Source organism: Poecilia reticulata, chromosome 14, assembly GCF_904066995.2.
Source record: "Poecilia reticulata chromosome 14, P_reticulata-male-v2, whole genome shotgun sequence".
Classification (NCBI taxonomy): Eukaryota; Metazoa; Chordata; class Actinopteri; order Cyprinodontiformes; family Poeciliidae; genus Poecilia; species Poecilia reticulata.
In genome coordinates this window covers 8499290-8519296 of record NC_088843.1, presented here as the reverse complement: position 1 = coordinate 8519296, position 20007 = coordinate 8499290, and the positions used below count along the sequence as shown (strand labels likewise).

At 38.8% G+C, this 20007-nt stretch overlaps 3 protein-coding genes across 5 annotated transcripts; 1 reads left to right on the top strand and 2 right to left on the bottom strand.

The window, feature by feature from the left end:
- The first annotated feature begins 404 nt into the window (after nt 1-404).
- Nucleotides 405-8885, top strand: birc2 (baculoviral IAP repeat containing 2). Of its 3 annotated transcripts, none has more exons than XM_008427133.2 (14): nt 405-423; nt 963-1039; nt 2547-3341; nt 3448-3728; nt 3838-4140; nt 4687-4975; nt 5442-5541; nt 5635-5713; nt 5801-5849; nt 5930-6172; nt 6253-6351; nt 6521-6676; nt 7440-7481; nt 8399-8885. In XM_008427133.2, the coding sequence occupies exons 3-14, from the start codon at nt 3248-3250 to the stop codon at nt 8590-8592; spliced, it is 1929 nt and encodes a 642-aa protein (XP_008425355.1). In that variant the 5' UTR covers nt 405-423; nt 963-1039; nt 2547-3247; the 3' UTR covers nt 8593-8885. The 3 variants fall into 3 exon arrangements, with proteins under 3 accessions (XP_008425355.1, XP_081471894.1, XP_008425354.1); XM_081615768.1 differs by having other exon boundaries at nt 6521-6715; XM_008427132.3 differs by lacking the exon at nt 405-423 and having other exon boundaries at nt 945-1039; nt 6521-6715.
- Nucleotides 8886-9488: 603 nt separating this feature from the next.
- rpl23a (ribosomal protein L23a) lies at nt 9489-11487 on the bottom strand. The gene is made up of 5 exons (XM_008427135.2): nt 11349-11487; nt 10380-10560; nt 9998-10174; nt 9756-9825; nt 9489-9547 (listed from the first exon to the last, which is right to left on the bottom strand). Exons 1-5 carry the CDS (start codon nt 11371-11373, stop codon nt 9533-9535), a joined length of 468 nt encoding a protein of 155 aa, XP_008425357.1. The 5' UTR covers nt 11374-11487; the 3' UTR covers nt 9489-9532.
- Nucleotides 11488-12618: 1131 nt separating this feature from the next.
- ddx52 (DEAD (Asp-Glu-Ala-Asp) box polypeptide 52) lies at nt 12619-19590 on the bottom strand. Its single transcript, XM_008427136.3, has 15 exons — nt 19426-19590; nt 19028-19241; nt 18490-18629; nt 18179-18364; nt 17931-18074; nt 15444-15555; nt 15282-15354; nt 15004-15207; nt 14843-14933; nt 14646-14768; nt 13837-13987; nt 13585-13660; nt 13373-13444; nt 12966-13244; nt 12619-12764 (listed from the first exon to the last, which is right to left on the bottom strand). The coding sequence occupies exons 1-15, from the start codon at nt 19510-19512 to the stop codon at nt 12752-12754; spliced, it is 1965 nt and encodes a 654-aa protein (XP_008425358.2). The 5' UTR covers nt 19513-19590; the 3' UTR covers nt 12619-12751.
- Nucleotides 19591-20007: the final 417 nt, after the last annotated feature.

Here is a 20007-nt window from a genome sequence, read left to right as displayed (position 1 = left end):
ATTTTTCAATGACTCTTGGAAATCATTCAAAACAGCTCATCATCCAGGGTGGGTATTCACATTTTATTAAATATTTTTGAATTAAGAAAATTTCTATTTGGGATGATTGAGCTCACATTACTCCAGCTTTGCTCCTTATGGTTATTTTCTTTTAAAATCCTGACTTCAGCTTTAATTTGCTTCACCTCGCGCACATAACGAGGTAAATGTAGGGAGTTTTACCCTTCATGTATCGTCGCTTCGGGGGGGCGATCTATGTTTTCGCATCCACCTGATAGTTGCGCCACTGGCTAAGACTATGAGCGTTTCTTCAGATACGTGTTTCGCTTTCCTTTTTTGACGGGGCGTGGCGATCTAGGGTAAAAAGACACGTGAAAATTCAAATCTACTTCTGTACCGAAGTACAGCGAGCACCGAGCAGATGTAAGTAACCTTGTCTTTGTGGAATATTTGTTAGTTTGACTGCAATTACTTTAAAAATTGGACTGGTCAGTGATGTCATTAATTGATCTATAGATAAATTATCTAAAATTCTTTTGGGATTTCAAAATTTAATTAAGTTTAACCCAGCTGAATTAAAAAATATTGCTTATATTGGTTGCTATTAAATATTGTCTTGTCCATTTTATTTTTATTTGATTTATCCTAGACAAAGTCTGTGAATACAAGTTAATTGGTGCTTCTTTGTTGGACACATTTATCTGGATTTTTTGGTGACTAAAAAAAAATCCAGATAAATGGTTGTATTTATATATCAACGGTTTTTTTTTTTTGTTTTTTTTTTTTAGCAACATGGTTTAGTAAAAGCAAACTAGAGATTTGACCAAAAATCTGATTCTGATGTATTTAAATTCTAGTCACGCAATTTTTTTTTTAACCCGTGTGATTTCCAAGGGGTTGCCAGGAGCAGTTCATTCATTCATTCATTCCTTTAATGACTGTTTTAATTTTTGCCCTTTAAGCCATAACCGGAAGGTGACGTCAATTCTTCGGAACGTTGGGGACTTTCCGAGCTTTTGTCCGTCTGCGAGCTGAGCTGGTGAGTGTTGTATAAAATTGCAAAGGGCAGCTGTTGCTGTGGTTTTGTTTTCGTAATGGAGCCTTTACAGTTGACCGTTTGAGTTAATTGTCCACTGAGACACGGAACAATGAGTTGTGGAGCGGACAAAATCCTTGTTTTTATTAGCATTAGCGGAGGCTAGCTTTAGCGAGCTAACGGCTGTAGAGCTACAAAAAGAACGTTTGAGTGTTTTTTGCTGCGTCATTATTTTCGGATTAGATGTTGACTCAAAACATTCAGTTGGCATTTATTCATCTGCTGTGCTAGAAATGAAACGCCGTAACGCTGGCAAACGTTTGGTAAAAATGCAACACAGCAAAGCTAATGTACCCGGAACAATATTCAAACGAGAAGGCTTTAGAGGAAATGGGGACTCCTTTTTGCTTGCAAAGTGGTTATTTCCCCCTTGCATTATGTAAAGGTTAAACAGGTGTTGTTAATCAAAATGTAGGTTTGGTATGGTATGGGAGGGAAACACCGTTCCTTTGGGACTTTCCACCTAGCTGTAATTACTTTTGTGGAATCATTAAAAAACTAATTATTTTCAGATAATAAACTAGATTTTAATATATATTTTACACTTCTTTGATTCTTGTACAACACAATTCTAACCTACCATCTTGTATAACTAAAAATCCCTCAATTAAAATGTATGACCTCGTCTCACTAACATTATATGTTAGGGTAACTAACATACAATTAATTTAAAAAGTCGTTTGATTAGGATAAGTTGCACATACACAGTATGATTCATTTCTAGGAAAAACAAATTATATTGAACTGGTCATGGAAAGAGATGTATAAATAGTTCTGCGCTGCTTATACTGCTGCATAACTAACTTGTTGAGATGGTAAATCATAAAGCCCAGTTAATAATGTACAGTTGATTTTGTTGGTGGGGATAAAATTCTCACTAAAAAATGCATTTCAGCAGGATATGTCCACTTTTAAAGCTCGTCTTAAAACCCATCTATTTTACTTGGCTTTCAACTCCAGCGGGATCTAGTTTTAAATTGTATGTTTGTTTAGGTTTTAAACTGTAAGTTTTTATTTTTTTGTTGTGTTTTAATGTACAGCACTTTGTATCAGCTGTGGTTGTTTTAAAGTGCTTTATAAATAAAGTTGGTATGGTATGATAGGATATAACGACACAGAGTGAATGAATAATTAGGACAAAGACAATGTATCAAATGATCACTTCAAACTAAAAACAAATACAAAAAAAGATGTGTAGGAAAACTGTAAACCACTCCAAACTGCTTGAGGAAATTCCAGTCTGTCACATTGAAAACTTTGTAGATTTGAAGGTGAACTTTTTAAAACTTGTTGGTACGTCTATTTACCAAACATAGATGGTTCAACAAAGTGTCAGAAATCTGCGTCATGTGACGTGTTCAACTAAGACCAATTATTACAACGTGATAATTCAACATAATTGGGTATTTCAAGTATGTTTTTATTTATCTCTCGTCTTGTGTCTCTGCAGGTTCCACCAGAAAACAACTCAAAAGGGGAATTTCATTATCCTCTAAAAGATTAAAAATATTTTTTAATTAGATTTTTAGCCTTCAATTATGGAAGCTTAGACACCCAGAAAAGGGATGCCCCACACGGGGAGAGGGGTTTGAAAGCACATATTCCCAGGTCTGTATGTGTGCATGCTTGAGTTTTTTTTTGTTTTGTTGTTGTTTTAATTTATTTTAATGTTTATCCTTAAGCTTACACATAAGTTTCAAGGGTTAGATATGTCTGTGGTAAAGGTGAACAGTAGGGTGTATACTGATCCTGGTTGATCTGTCTCGGGATCAGACTCATAATGATAATATTCAGGCTGGGTTTGATTCACTGCAGTGCTTTGTTTAATCGCATATTTACTTACACTGTTTCTGACAGGTTTTGCACTTTGGCTTTCGTGCTTCCTGTTAGCTACTGGTAAAAAATAAGCAGAGAATACAAGCTCTTAAGTTTTATGCGTGGCTTGCCTTCATTTTCACTCTTAAGCGTCCCGTCATGTCTTTGGTTTATTTAGCTGTATTAGCGTTCTCAGTTTCTGTGTGTGTCTGTGTGTGTGAGACTTGAGTGTGAATATGTTTGAGTGAAAGAAAGACCTTGGGTTTTTTTCAAACCCCTCTCCCTCGAAGGGACATCTCTTTTTTTCCCTTATTATTAATATAAAAAAATCCAAAAATGGAAACTCTTGTTCAGCTAAAAAACAACCAGTTTTTGATGGGACTGTGTCGTAATGGGCCGCCACCTGACCTACAATACGACAACTCTTCAGGTATTTTTTAGACCTTTCCTTTGACGCATTAACTCAAATTTATCTTCATTCGTTTCCCGCTGCCCTCCATCTAAAGTGACACTGTGCTGTTGTTTATTTCTCCCAGAGCTCTATCGCATATCTACTTTCGCCCGCTTCCCAGCTTCCCCCGTCACAGAGCGAAGCCTGGCCAGGGCGGGCTGGTTCTACACCGGCGTGGGCGACCGGGTGCAGTGCTTCAGGTGTAACGTGACGGCCGAGGGCTGGCAGGCTGGGGACTGTCCAACAGAGAAACACAGACAGCTCTCGCCTTCCTGCTCCTTCATTCAGAGCCTCCCATCCACCACCAACCTTCTCTCTTCCTCCCACTCTGCTTTCTCCCCACTTCGTATCGCCCCGGCTCTACCAGTAAGATCAAAGATTGTCTACTCAAAAGACTACATGATTCATACGAGAGAAGAGTCGTCTGAGAAAGCTGAGAATGTTTTAAACTCCCATCGTTCTCCTTCTCCTCCAGCTTCCTGGTCCCGGCTCGGCTGCTCCCAACCCGTCAGTAAGCCAAGTCGAGGATCCGGTTGGTTTCTTGAACACGGCCTTCTCTGCTCTGCCGCCCTCCAGTCCCCTGAGCTCTCGGGGTGTAGAGGACATGTCCCATCAGAGACCCACGTGCCACAACCCAAGCATGCGTAGAGAGCAGGACCGCCTGGACTCCTTCCACTCCTGGACACTTTCCATCATCACCCCCACAGAACTGGCCAAGGCAGGCTTCTACTACCTGGGCCAAGGTGACAGGGTGGCCTGCTTCAGCTGCGGCGGACAGGTGGGCATCTAAAGGAGTTATTGAATTGACCTTTTTAATACCATGTTTATTCTCTCTGCAACTGTAAACACCATGCAGACAGATGCTATGTAAACCTTTGGAGCTAAAATTAGCGTTGCGTTTCCTATTTCAGGATTTCAGATCTTGCCAGATTAAATTCAGAGATTTATCTGTCTTGGTTTATTAATTTTTTCTTCATATAATTGGAAATATTAAATTAGGTACAAACAACAAAAGTACTTGTGGGTTTACAGTTTCAGTGACACAATTAAAGCATTTATAAAAAAGTTAAACTTATTTTAGCAAAACTATGTGCCAAATTTGAGAAGTAAAATTTAGCATTTACATTTTTAAAGTTGTTTATGTTAAATTTCTGCAAATTATTATAATCATGACTTTATAAATCAAAATAATCAGAATTAATTTTTAAGAGATTCATGCCTTTCTCTTTATGATATTTCCTAAAAGACGTGTTGTTTTTTTCTCTTCCACAAGTCTCTTGTGAAGTGTCAGTGACCTTTGACCAGAGTTTGTCTTGGTTTGCAGCTGAACAACTGGGAACCGGGTGACCGGGCTGTATCTGAGCATCAGCGCCATTATCCAAACTGTCGCTTCGTCCGGGGGGACCGAGCCGATAACGTGTCGCTGTCCGGCGTCGCGGGAACCGTATCTTTAGCAACGACATCCCAGGTGCCAGCTGGAGCCCCAGCCCTCACCAGTGTGTCCAACCCCTCCATGCAGCAGAGCGATGAGCGGCTTCTCACTTTCGTCAACTGGCCGTCTCGTATTCCAGTCCGACCCGAACAGCTGGCCAAGGCCGGCTTCTACTATGTGGGTAAGGACGGCAAACGATTACTATTTATTATTGGATGGCTCGTCTTGTGATTGTTTCCTCATGCAGTGGCTAAACTTTAAGTAAACAGGAATTAGGAACTGCAGTTTTGCTAATAATCTCGTTTGTGTTTATTAATTTCGTAAAGGTGAAAAAAAAAATTTATGTCAAGAAAATTACCTCGAAAGAGGGAGCAGGGGATTTTATACAACAGCTTTGAATGCAGAGTTTCATTTTATTTCACTTGGAAATTCCATATAGACCAAATTTTTATGGACACTACTTATGGTATGATTGTACCAGAACTCAAACTAGTCTTTCTAGATCATTTAAATTTCCCCCAGAGAGAGAAAGAGAAAGATGATTGGCACGTTTTGAGATGTTATCATCTGTTGACCTTCCCCAAGTCCCTGAAATTCCCCTAAAACCACATGACACACCGAGCGTATTTATCTGTGTGTCCCTTCAGGGAGAAACGATGACGTCAAGTGTTTCTGTTGTGATGGAGGCCTGCGGTGCTGGGAATCTGGGGATGATCCATGGGTTGAACATGCAAAATGGTTTCCTCGGTAAATTTTGCCTTTTCCGACCTCTTTTTTATTATTATTATTTATAAAACTGCTCTGATTGTTGAGCATAATTTCCTGATTGTTCTTTTGCAGGTGTGAATATCTGCTTCAGGAGAAGGGACAAGACTTCGTCCACCAGATTCAGGCTCGATTCCCTCGCCTGTTTGAGCAGGTTAGCTCAGAGCATCATTTTGGATTTTACTTGCTGATAAAAAGCTGCTCCAGGTGATTTAAAATGCTCAATTTTTATCTCCAAAAGCTTCTAACAACAGGAGACACCAGCTCCAGAGAGTTTGTGGATCCACCAGGTGAGTTTAAACCCATATGAAGTTAAAAATGTTACCATAACAGTGGTTTAAAGTGTTCATGACATTTTTTTCCCCATCAGTGGTACATCTGGGTCCAGGAGAGGAGCGGTCAGAAGATGCCGTCATGATGAACACGCCTGTGATCAAATCTGCTCTAGAGATGGGCTTCGACCGCAGCCTCGTCAAGCAAACGGTGCAGAGCAAGATCCTGACGAGCGGCGAGAACTACCGGACCGTCCAGGAGCTGGTCTCAGATCTGCTCAGCGCTGAAGACCAAAAGAGGGAGGAGGAGCGGGAGATGCTAGCAGAGGCGATGGCGTCAGGTGAGGAAATAACTGAGAAATGTGCTGCTTCTGTGCTGTTGAATGAAAATTTTATGTTTTTTAATTTTTTGTCGTTTTAGATGGTTTTACGTTTGTGAAGAGGCATCAGGCGGCATTGGCTCAGCGTCTGAAGAGTGTCGAGCCGGTGTTGGAGCATTTAAGAGAGCAAAATGTGTTATGTACGTTAACCTTTTTTTAAATCTAATTTAATATAGGCTACCAGATCTTTGAGATTGTTGATCCACATTGAGCAGCTATCGTATGGGAAAGATTTTGTGAATTTAGCTGAACCTCCTGCTGGTTTCCTGTAAATTTTAGTTTTTTTGACTGGTCTCTGCTCACCTGCAGCTGCTGAGGATTACAGCAGCCTCCTGGCCCAGACCTCAGCCCAGCAGCAAACTGCCAAGCTGATCGAGCTCGTCCTCAACAAAGGAAACGCTGCCGCCGAGGTGTTCCGCAACTGGATCCAGAAAAACGACGTCCACCTGCTCAGAGACCTCATGGGTATGACTTCACCACAGGACACCAACACAGACCTGAGAAGTATGAAAGTTAGCTGCATCGTTTTTAAACTTTGAACATGCTTTGGTTTTATAGAAATGTTGATTTTTCTGTAGCGGTAAAGAGTTTCTGCATTTTTTTTTTTTGCCTTTATTTGATGATTATTATGTTTTGATGGCACAAAGCCATTGCTTTAGGTTTTGAGTTAATTTAAGGAACAACACATATAAATGCTGTATTGATTCAGAAAAGGGTCATTTCACAGCTTCAGTGTTTAGATAGAAAGTTTAAATTATCCACTGGATTCCAAACTGGTTTAAATGCTGAACACAACATTGCGTTTAATTAATAAATCACAAACTGTGCTTCAAATAAATGTCATTAGAGATATCTAGTCGTAAAATATTTGGACAACCTACAAAATCATTTGTTTTTTTGTTTATTTTTTTCAAATATAAATATATAATTATAAAAATACTAAAACATTAAATTGGTATAAATATTTATGAAAAATTTAAAATCGGAACTTTTCTGGAAAATGTAACAGAAATGCAGTTTCTGGTGAAGACAAATTTGGGGAACATTTATTCCCACAGAAGATTATTAAAAGGATTCAGAGGTCAACTTCAGTTGTAAGACTTGCTAGAAAAATCTGAAATGGATTCTAGTAAGATGAAACTCAAAGTCAGGATTTCGCTCTGAAAGCACATTTGTTTTTGTTTTTTTTATCAAAGCCTGATTTTGACACATTTTTTCCCTCTTTTAGCTCAGTCGAATGAAGCTTCTTCACCAAGCCAAGATCTTTCAGGTAATGGATTTCTTCCTCTGATTCAACCTAATCTTATGACATTTCTACAAGCAAAATTATCCAATATAAATATAGCAGGTTGTTTTAAGAACTCAATGAGAAGTGTAACATACAATCTCTGGAATTTTCTTGAGTAAGCAAGATGTTATAACAAATGACATCTACCCAACCTACAGTCATGTGAAACTATTTGGGTTTGTGAGGTCATGTCATAATTTCCAAAATGGAAGTGGAAATGGTCACCTGCTGTGAATGACTGGGTTTTTTTTTTATAGCTAGTTTTCTCTAAAGTTGAAGTTTGACTAATTAATTTACATTGAACAACAAATCTAACATCACCTTCACACTATTTTATGTTCAGTGTGAAGATAGTCACTGTCCTGTGTGACATCTGCATAAAATGATATTTGGTGCTTGAATATTTTATTTTTAGTTCCAAGTGTTTGAATAGAAGGCAACACAACAACTTGGTTCCTAAAAATGCTTCGTCTTATTTAAAAGGCTTTAGGGTTGTACGCAAAAACATCTAGAAACGAGAAGTCATCCAGTTTCCTTCTTGAATACTAAGCTTCTTGAATACTAAGTGTCATGTTCTGGATTATTGAGAATCAACATTTTAAATTGCATTTCATTGATAAGGTTGATGTGCGGTTAACACTGTAAAGATTGAGTATTGAGGGTTTTTTCAACACTTGTGATGTCAGTTTTTGTATTGAATTTCACAGAAAAATTGTTTAAAACCTCTTACATTTTATTTAAATTGCGAAGAACTCCAACTACCAGTAAAATAAGTTTGATTCCTTTATACACAAATGTACTGTCACTACGCAATGTTAACACTAGGTGGTGCAATTGTATTTGTGATTTAGGTTCAGGTTCTTATGGTCATACTTGACTGAAACTTTCTGACTCCACAGACCTACCAATGGAGGAGCAGCTGCGGCGCCTGCAGGAGGAGCGTACCTGCAAAGTTTGTATGGACAAAGAGGTCAACATCGTCTTCATCCCGTGTGGTCACCTGGTAGTGTGCAAGGAGTGCGCACCATCCCTGCGGAAGTGCCCAATCTGCAGAGGCCTTGTTAAAGGCACAGTTCGAACTTTTCTGTCATGAAGCAACATGGTGCCAAGAATTTAAAGCAAAATGTGTTGTAAAAATGTAAGAATAAAGGAATTACTTTAAGCCATTTTGTGGCTATTTCATGTAAACTGAAACGAGCAAAAAAGGTTTACTCATCAAGATGTGAATAACTCTTCAGTCTGAAAGTAGTCCTTTTTTTCTTGCATCAGGGTGTGCAATATCCAATCTTCAATCAGTGCAATAATATATGTATAATTAACTAATCTTTCAGAATCCACTGTATAACTGCAACAGTGCTTTTATTATATTAAACCAGTAAAACTCAAGGTGATGTGGATGTGTCATTTGTCCAAGGATACACAACGTAAATCCATCACATTTTTTATTGGTTTTTGAAAATCTATAAACTGTTTCCACTACATATTGGAAACCGTTTACATGCCACAAATCTCTAAACATTTGTGTGGCATGTTCGGAGATTTATAGAATGTATTACAATTATCACTGATTTAGCTTAAGGGTTATTGGGAGTTTATTTAAAATCACTATGGGCTTATGAAAACTGCTGAAGTAACTTCAAATTAAGTTCAACATAACTAGAAAGTTTTGTCTAAAATTACAATTAAACACTCTTGCTGCAGAAGTTTTTATGAATCTACTTAGATGCCATGATCTCTGCTTAAAGAGGTTTTCATCAGGTTCTCATCTTCCAACATATTACCTATGCCTACATAAACAAGTGCAAAAAACATAATGGCATTAAAATTTCATTATAAAGGTTGTCAAAAGTTTCACAATTTGCCAATCCATAGGTTTAAATCCCAGAACATAAAACTTTAGTTTCCTATCAGTCAATGACAGCAAGTGTGTAATATACATACATACAAAAGGTTTGGTGACATCTCTTAAAACATACAAAGACACAAAAATTAGTTTTTACAAATATTTATTCTTCCACACATATTCAGCCAGTTTAGATGATGCCAATCTACAAAAAAAGAGAAAAATGCATGAATTAAATAAAGCTCATTAAAAGTAGTTAATCTAAATCTGAAGCATCTGGCATCAGTGGTTCCTTTGAATGCATCACAGACATTCAGATCAAAATAATGTTTACATCACATGCACAGAGTTGCAAAATACAGAGGTCCATAAAATTAAACATTACAGCATCGGCCTGCTGAAATAAAACTCACCTTGTTTGCAACATCCAATGCATCGTAATCTGGCGCAAGCCGAACGTAGGCCTTCTTCTCACCATCAGGCCTGAACAAATAATGCGAGTAAACATGAGCAAAAGTATTCCATGAAAGTCATTTTACAGTTATTTGAAATCATATATAGCTCATGTTGGGTTCTATATTAAAGAGCAAAGTGCATATTTATGCAATATTTCATCATGGAAACCAAATGCACAGCCTGGACCAAGACGTCTTACCTGATGAGTGTGTTGACTTTGGCGACATCAATGTCGTACAGCTTCTTAACAGCGTGTTTGATCTGATGTTTGTTTGCCTTGACGTCCACAATGAATACAAGAGTGTTGTTATCCTCAATCTTTTTCATCGCAGACTCTGTTGTCAAGGGGAACTTGATGATGGCATAGTGATCCAGCCTGAAAGATTAAAAAAATAAATTTAACAGATTATTTCAAGTAGAAAAAGCTTCAAAACAAAACAGACTAAACTAAAACAGTACATTAACTGAGGTGCATCAGCAGTTAATAAAATTGGACTCATGATTTTTCATACTTTGATCGCATTTACCATCATGTGCACCGTGTTTTTGGCCTTTTCATTGCTGAAGGTCTAAAAACTTACTTGTTCCTGCGAGGAGCACTCTTGCGAGGGTACTTGGGCTGTCTGCGGAGACGGAGGGTTTTAGGGCGACGGAAGGTGGGAGAAGTCCTGATTTTCTTCTTCCTCTGGCTGTGTACGCCTTTAAGCACAGCCTTCTTTGCCTTCAGAGCCTTTGACTTGGCCTCTGTTTTGGCAGGGACAGCTAAAAAAAATAAAATAAATTAATTTAGTTAAAACCCTGGATGTCGAACAGTGCCGGCCAGAACTTTGACATTTAGAAAAGTCTTGTTCCTTAATATATTTACAGTTGTATAAGATTTAGGCTACAGAATTTGTTTGATCAAAACTTTTCTCCTCAGGATCAAAGTGTCAAAAACATCAGAATCAACCAAGTTAGCCTTCAAATGCCTCTGAATCACAAAAGGTATAATTTCCAGTCTTCATTTTAAGTCATACAGCTACAAAAATGTGCACATCAACATGGATGCTAGATTTCTTAATTGCGTTCAAATGATTAATTCTCCCAAAATTCAACTAAACCCCCAAACTACACTGGGTAGTTTCATCCCTTGAAGTAAATGTTGATGGTCATCCGGCACAGTTTAGCGTAGCCACACTGAAGACGCTCATGTTGTTAAAACTCATGCTAACAGCAAAACATGACTGATGTTTAAACAAACGGTTAGCGATATATTGTTTGAAACCGTTTTTCCATACCAAATGCATCAGAGTAGGCTAATGAAGTTAAATTAATGACCAAGTAGACCACGTTTTGTCGGTAACATCAGCGCTCACGTTAGCTTAGCTAACCTCTCTACCACATTCGCAATGTAGATTACAACCACATTTAACCAGTTGGCAACTGTGAAATTAGACTTTGTATGTCGCCACTGATATATACTTTCAAACGAGTCATCTGTGTTTACTGTTCGAGGCATTATAATCACAAAATGTGCGATTTATTCATTCACAATTTTAGGATTCACAAACCTTCCTTCTTCGCCTTCGGTGCCATGTTGAGAAAGGAAGAGCAGTTGGGGTTTCCTTCAGTATAATGCAAGGGCGAGATCTCAGAGCATTGTCGCGATATCACAGTGAGTTAATGGTAGCGCTCTCTTTTACCACATGTAGGTGCCCGTCTCCATAAATAAGTTAGAATTTAGAGAAGTACATTTATTTCTGTAATTAAATTGAATTACTAAAACTTTATTATGGCTTACAGCAAATAGAAACTCAAAGATTTACTTTCTCAAACTTATGAATATATACTATGAATAAAAAAAAAGATTTTTAAAAATGAGACCTGTTCACATGTCCAGTATAAGCTCTTAATACATGATCAGGGCTCCTTCTACACTAATCACAGCATCATTGCGGCCTGTCATGGAGATGATCAGTTTGTGAAACAATCAGCCATGCACTTTGTCAAAGCAGCCTGTCACATTTTTCACATTTCTTTAGTTAAATTGATACAAACCTAAGACTTCTTCCTTGGATTTAAATTGTTCTCATTTTCTTAAGCACACACAGATGTTGCACACTGTGCTGTTATACTAAGAACTGGGCATGAAATGGCTGAGGAAAAACAACAGGCAAAATCCAAAACAGGATTAAATGACCTCCAGAAACCAAAAGGGAGAGTTGGAATGAAATTTGGAAGGAGGGTTAGGAGGAGGATTGGAGGGAACCTCCCTTTCAACCCATCTTTTAATTTTCCATTCAAGCCTCCCTCTAATCCTCCTTCCAACATTAATTTCAAATTTCATTCCAACCTTACTACAAACTCTAATTGCCATCACCCTTTCAGTCCTCCTTCCAACCCTAATTTCAACCCTCCTCATTTAATATAAAAGTAATCTTTTATTTTTATTTACTTCACAAATTTAATTCAAACATGAAACTCAAAAAGATTTACTGTGGGCTTTGCTTCATAACCTTCCCATGTTTTTTTTTTATTTTTGCTTTAGCAAATTCTTCTTAAACACTTTATCCTTCCACTAAATCTTCTTGGCAACAATAAGCTTTTTAGCAACAGCACTTGTAACTTTATTAAAAGTTTTATCTGCAAACTATAATAATCTAAAGTCATAGAAAAGCTGTAAGCATGTTACTCTGTTTCTAATGAATCTATAGATTTCACTTTTTGAATTCAGTTACTGAAATTTTCAATAATATTCTGATTTACTGAGACAAATCTGTAAACACAAACACCAAATAGTGCGTTTTTATTGACAAAATAGATAAACAAAAGGCTGCAAAATGACAATGTATAAAAGGTTTTTCTTTATTCTGATTATAAAATCCAGAACTGTGAAACCATTAAACCGAATGTTCATGAAAACAAAGTCCACTGTAACACCGAACCACCGTCCTCTTGTCCTTTTGTACATTTTTCATCTGTTTTTCCTGATTTAAGAAAAGACAAAGAACATTATTATTACATGTAGCTCTCATGTAGTTAGTCCTGAAGTTTTGATATTATTCATTATATTACAAGTCATTTAATGTTTTCCTATAAGCATTTTTGGTGAAAGTGATTAATTTATTTGAACTCTAAGGTGTTCATGAATCACTCTTCAACAAGCAGCCGGTGAAGCCCGTGCTTACTTTTTTAACTTGGCTCCTCCTAATTTTGATCCTCCTTTCTGAACTGCTGCTTTAGGTTTTCCTTTTTTCTGTCCTGCTTTTTGAACTTTTCCTTTTGTCTTCTTCTTCTTGTTCTGCTGTTCCGCTGTCTGAGCCCCGTTCTCTCCTTTCTGTTTGCTCTTTGACGCTTCCTTATGTTCTTTTTTCTCAGCTTTGACTTTCTTCTTCATGAGGAAGCGAGGGGTTGTGCAAATGGTGGTCCTACTGGGAGGTTTCTTCTCAAGTCTTCGCTTTACTTTGCTGAAAGAAAAACAAAATATCCAAAATACGATGATCAAAACTTAAAAACGGTAAGGGGTTCCCTGCAGGCAGTACTTTGTGTAATTGATACACAGCTTGACTTGGTTATAATCACACATCTCACTTACCTGTGGATCTTTTTGAAGCCAATCATGTAGTCCGGCACAGGGCACCCAGCTTGTTTTATAACATTAGCAATGCTGTTCAGATGAGAAAAACATAGACATGTCAGAAAAGAAAATTTATAAAAAAGGAAACCAGCCATCATCTTCCCAATCCTCCATAACAGCTTGGGTTACAGAATGTTCACTGGTTCGAACATAATCGGTTTATTTTGAACCTGCGCAACAGCGGTTTGTCATTTTCTGTAAAGAAGGTGATGGCCTTCCCTTGATGTCCAGCTCTGCCCGTTCGGCCTGAGGGATAGACAGAGATTCATGAAAATAAAAAAAAAACACACGAATGAAAAAGCATTTAACACATTCTATATAATTTACACTTCTACAAAATACTCGACTAATGTTGTAACTTTAGCCACTCTCAAAGTCAAATAAATAAACATTGCTGAACAGCAGTCCTCCAATAAACCCACCGATTCTGTGAATGTACTCCACGGCGCTGGTGGGGAAGTCGTAATTCAGCACCAGGTTCACTCCTTTGAAGTCGATTCCTCTGGCGAGCAGAGCCGTGCAGATCAGCACCCAAATCTTCCCGGAGCGAAAGCTGTTCACCACGTTGTCCCTCTGAAACGCAGCAGCCAGTCAGGACGCCATGAGCCATGCTGGGCTTCCTGCACTGTTTACTTGGTTAGACTCTAAACATTTCCAGACTCAATGTCTAAATGCAAACGCTCACTATGATGGACGGATAGTGGTGGACAGATGGACAGATGAAAGGACAGATGGATAAATGCATGGACAGACATGCAGGCTGAAAAGAATTTTGTTGTTGTTCTGTACAATGACTAACAAACAGATGGATATACAGAAAGGATGCACTATTATCGTACCATTAACTATCCCATTGCTTTTTTCAATTGTATTTATAGTATTTTTCTTTAACATGACACTAAAAAATTCTTCATGATGATGTTTACCAGCCTGAAAAACTCAAAAATATTCTTGAATTGTTACTTTTACTATTTTTCACTAGTAACACTACTTTATGTTGCTGGAGTCCTGCAGCAGCCCGTTTAATAAAAGCCAAGTTCTTTCCAGGAGAAGAATTTCTATTTATAGTCATAAAAAGTAATAATAAAAATAATAAAACAAATATTTAAGGAGAAAGGTGGAAAGATAGATAAATTCATGGATGAATGGATGGACAGCGAATTGAGAATGAAAGGATCGAATAACAGATGGCTAGACTGTGAATGTGTGTGTGGTGTGTGTTTCTTTCTACCTGCTGCTGTGTTCGTTCTGCGTGGATCACGTCAACATTGATCCCTTCGTACACCAACTCGTGGAAAAGCTCCCGCGCTCGCTCTATGGACTGAACGAACACCAGCATGGGAGGCAGGAAACCCTGGAGCACAAAGAGGAAAACATGCTTCACTCCACCAACAAAAACATTCAAAAACACAAAAAAGCGCTCCTTACTTTTTTGATGATGTTCCTCATGGCCACAAGTTTTCCGTTCTCCTCCCCGACAAACAGCAGCTCCTGTTCCACCGTCTCCACCGCTGTATTTCTGAACATTTTCTACAGCATTATTATGTTAAAACACAAAGAGGTATTCAGTTCTACTGGCAGAGCGCTACCTGTGTCCGATGTTGACAGAAACCAAGTTGTCGAGGTTCAGGCGGCACCACTTTTCCACCTCCGGCGTGCAGGTGGCGCTGAAGAAAGCCCTGCGCACCTTGGCGTTGGAACATGCCAGAAAAATGGTCGCCAGCTGCTCCCTGAAGCCCGTCTTCCCGTCCTCAAACAGCTTATCGGACTCGTCCACAACCAGCCACTCCACACTGAGAAACAAGAGGCGTGTCAGGAGTGAAGACAGACGTTAAATTAACAAAATGAGAAGTGTGATAAATTATACCTGCTCAGGTTGATTCCTGGAGGATCCTGATTGAGAAGGTAGATCAGTCTGTTGGGAGTGCTGACGAGTATGTCTGCACAAAAAAAAAATCCACAGGATTTAATAAGAAACAAAAATGAAAGACCTCAACATTTCCAAAGGACAACATTTGTGACCACTCACCATATTTTTTATTTGACTGTGGACCGTACTTCTTAGCTGCCAGGGAAGCTTTATCGATGATGTGAACTCTAAAGCCGACTCCGTCTGACAGGCGCAGCAGCTCTCTGTAGGTCTGGACACAACACAACAAAGCTGAGTGCTAACATGGAGAGAGTGCCTACGAAAAGAACACATCTGTAACAATACCACGGTAAAGGATGAAATAACCAGGCAACATGTCCAACAGGTGTTTAAACCTCATACTAAAACTTTATTAAAGCTACTTTTGGTTCAACTTAAGCATTGAGTCTTCTTGAGCCCCACGTAGGAATTTTCTCAGTATTCATATAAAGCCATAGTGTTGAAGAGAGTCTAGAAAGGATCAAATGAAACTAATTTCTTTGTTTCAATCGGAAACTTCTCATCAGAGAGGTCAAAGGTCACATGTGGGGTACCCCAAGGTTCAATCCTAGGACCCCTTCTCTTCGATATTTATATGCCCCCATTGGCTCAGGTTATAACAGGAAATAGGATTAGCTACCACAATTATGCGGATTACACACAGCTCTACATCATGATGTCACCAGGTGACTCTGAACCCATCCAATCACTGAATAGATGCTTAGAACAGATCAATGTGTGGATGTGCCAAAACTTTCTCCAGCTGAACAGAAACAAAACTGAAGTTATTATCTTTGGACCTAAAGAGGAGCGAATTAGAATCAATGCACAGCTTCAGTTATTACAACTAAAAACCAGCGATCAGGCCCGAAACCTGGGAGTAGTGATGGACTCTGACCTGAACCTTCAGAGCCACATTAAGACAGTCACAAAGTCGGCCTTCTATCACCTGAAGAACATCTCCAGGATTAGAGGACTTATGTCTCAGCGCGATCTAGAGAAACTCATCCATGCGTTTATCTTTAGCCGCATTGATTACTGCAACAGCGTCTTCACAGGTCTGACTAATAAATCAATCAAACAGCTGCAGCTGATCCAGAACGCTGCTGCTCGGGTTCTCACTAAAACCAGGAACATAGAGGACATAACACTAGTTTTAAAGTCCCTACACTGGCTCCCTGTAGCTCAAAGAATAGACTTTAAAATTCTGTTGTTAGTTTATAAATCACTGAACTGTTTAGCACCACAATACCTTAAAGATCTGTTATTGTTGTACCAACCGTCTAGACCCCTCAGATCTTCTGGTTCTGGTCTGCTCTGCATCCCCAGAACCAGAACCAGACGAGGAGAAGCAGCATTCAGCTGCTATGCGCCACAGATTTGGAACAAACTTCCAGAAAACTGTAAAACAGCTGAAACACTGGGTGCCTTTAAATCTCAACTTAAAACCCACCTGTTTAGAGTTGCTTATGGCTAAATTAGGGTTAGAGTGTGGGTTTTGATGTCTTTGATGTTTTTATGTGTTTACCTTTTTAATCTTGTAAAAATCTCTTTAATGTTTTTATCTTTACTTTTTAATTTCTTTTTATTTCTCTTTCTCACAGTTTCCGTTTTAATGATGTAAAGCCCCCCGGAAAACGTTTAACTAAAGTCCTACGGGGTTTAGAGTCCCAGTTCATGGCGTTCAACTAAAAACCTAGAGGTTGGAGTCCTTGTCAAACGATGTTTTTGACTAAAGTCCCAGAGGGTTAGAGTCCCAGTTAAACGACGTTTAACTGAAGTCCTTTAAGGGGGGCGCGGGTTTTAAGGTTATCTTTTTTTTTAAAATCTCTCTTTCTCACTGTTTATTCTGTTTTTATTTTAATTATGTAAATCACTTTGAAATGCCTTGCTGCTGAAATGTGTTATACAAATAAAATTTGATTGATTGATTGATTGATGTATCGGTCACAAGAAGATCCACTGTATCTTAACCTAAAAATGAAATCTTAGATGTAAGATGCAGTTAAAGCTCTGCTTCAGGTTTAATAAGCTACTTTTTGTTTAACATTCAACAAAATCAAATAAACTATTAAACAAGTAAACTTAAATTTCAGCATCTTCTTCCTCTGCAACAACCAGTGAAATATCTAAAGTATTGTGAGCACCAGCTGTTTTTTCTACAGCTTTAATTCAAGTTTTCAACCAATACTTGATCGACATTATAATAGGTATTTGATAAATCCACAGTCGACACTAGTAAGAGGTGAATTACACAAAAATAAGGTCTGAAACAAGCCTGTTGCGATAAGCAATTGATTCATTAATCTCATGATGAATTAAAATGAGTTCAATAATTTCCATTTTGATTTTTCCATGAATTTCATTTACAGAGCTCATAATCCATTTTGCACATGGTTTCAGTTGTAGTTTTTATTTCATTTTATTGTTTATGTTTCTGTGTTATTTTGGATATGAGAACTATCTTCCAGTTTCAGTGTGGAGTGTTCTGTACAAAAGTAAATTGTCTCAAAACAACAATATTATCGTTTACCGCAATAATTTCAGAGACAATTTATCATCCAGTAAATTTTGTTATCCTGACTGGGGTAGAAACAATCTGTGTACCTGGCTGGCCAGTTCTCTGGTCGGGGAGATGACCAGAGCCCTGAAGCCCAGGTTTGTAGGCTGCTGCAGGTGGGCGAGCAGCGGAAGAGAGAAGGCCAAAGTCTTTCCAGATCCGGTCGGAGCGCACGCCAACAGCTCCCGAGCCTAAAAGAGAAACCAGACCAGCAGAAATAATCTCAAATTAAAAAAAAAAAAAAAAAAAAGAGCTCTGTGCTCTGATTGGCCAATCGCAAAGTATTTTAACTCACATGCATCATGAGCGGTATGGCCTGCATCTGTATCGCCGTTGGCGTGTTCAGTCCTGCGTCTTTGAGGTTCTGAAGAACGCGTGGGTTGAGACGATACTCGGACTGAAGCTCCTCAAACGAGCAAACCGGGTCGGGCACATCGCAGCCATGGACATTTATACGGTGCTGCGCGCGAATGCGATTAACCTTGAAGCCAAACCCAGAAAGAAAAAAGAAAAAACCCTTAAGGAGTGTAGAGTTCTTTTCATGAACGTCCAAGTTATAGAAAAGCAGACAAAAATGTCTTTCTGGGGGTTTCAGTGAGAGGAGACCTTCTCCTGATGAAGATGCTTCAGCCTCTTGAGCGAGAATTTCTCCGTCCCATCCTTCTGTTCGTCTTGGATCTTTCTGTCCAAGGAGGAGGTCCAGGTGATGCCACTTCTCTGGGTCTCAGTCAGTGGTTCACCACCACCTGGAGATAAAAACAGAGAAGCGAGCTTATACTCTGAAAAATGAACTTTGCCTGATACAATTTGCACCTACAGTAAGGTAAGCTGCTACAAGCCTCACTCCACATTTATCATTTAAAATCAAATCTCTCGGTCAAAGTGATGGACACTTTTGATACAGACAGAACTGTATCTGTCCTTCACAGATGCTCTTCATCCAATATGACAGATGTTGAGCTCATTTACAAAGAAGAATGGACAAAACTTTTAATCTCTAGGGCTGTGTGTATAAATGCCCTAATTCACAATTTAAAACTATTTCTTATTTATCGAATATTGCCACTCTTAAAATATAAAACAGTAAAAAAATAAAATTAAAATAAAAAACCTAAGAAACAAGCATGGATTCTGCGTCCTTTACCGTCCTCCTCCACCCTTCTGCTTTCCGTCCTCTTGCTTTTGTGTCCCACTTCTCCCGGTCGCTCTTTGCGTTTTCTTTTGCCTCCTACTTCAGAGTCTCCACTTTCGATGCCCTCCTCATCCACGCTCTGGGCTCCATTAGCTGCTCCTGTGCCGAAGTAGTTGATCGCAGACAGGGAATCCAGCGACGCTTCTCTGCCCTGAGACCTGGCCACCTACACAATGGGTCAGAACATATGCAGGTTATGCTGTGACCATAGTGCCTCGTATAATAATACCACAGCTAATCATCAAAAGGGAAGAGAAACTAGAGAAGCAACAGATATCACTGCTAGCCAACATGAGCAGCGGCTATTAGTGTTAGCTACTACTTCCGCCGAGAATTGTTATCAAGAGTACCTTAAACCGAGCAGCATCTTGACCAAATCTCTTTAAGTCAAATTTAGCGCCGGCTCCGAGTTTCCTAAACAGCTCGAATGTGTCCATTGCTGTGGCAGCAGCGTGGTCTGTGAAATATCCACGCAAAGACAATCAACATCCGGTTCATGCACATTCAAGCCTCTTCTTCCCCCTAGTGGCCACTGCTGGTACTACACACGTGGTTTGTACGTTTTCCGTCAAACATTTCTGCTTTGGATCTTTTATGGTGGCACTTTGTATTAATTATTGATTTCTGCGAAGACTGATCAGATGAAACGCAACGATTAATACACATGTTTATTTTTTTATTTAACCTTTACAAAAATCACAATAAAAACCCATTGAGATTAAAAACCTATTTTTCAAGGCCTGAGGCAGCATCAAATACAACACATACACACAAAAAATATAGTTAATAGAACTGCCAAGCTACAGGCAACAAATACATGCTACTGATTGGCATCAAAAACTTTTAGTTTGTGTGTTACCACATTGTGGGGCAAACACTTTTTGGTTGCATCCTGATGGCAAAATGTATTGAAAAATTTGACATTCTGCAGA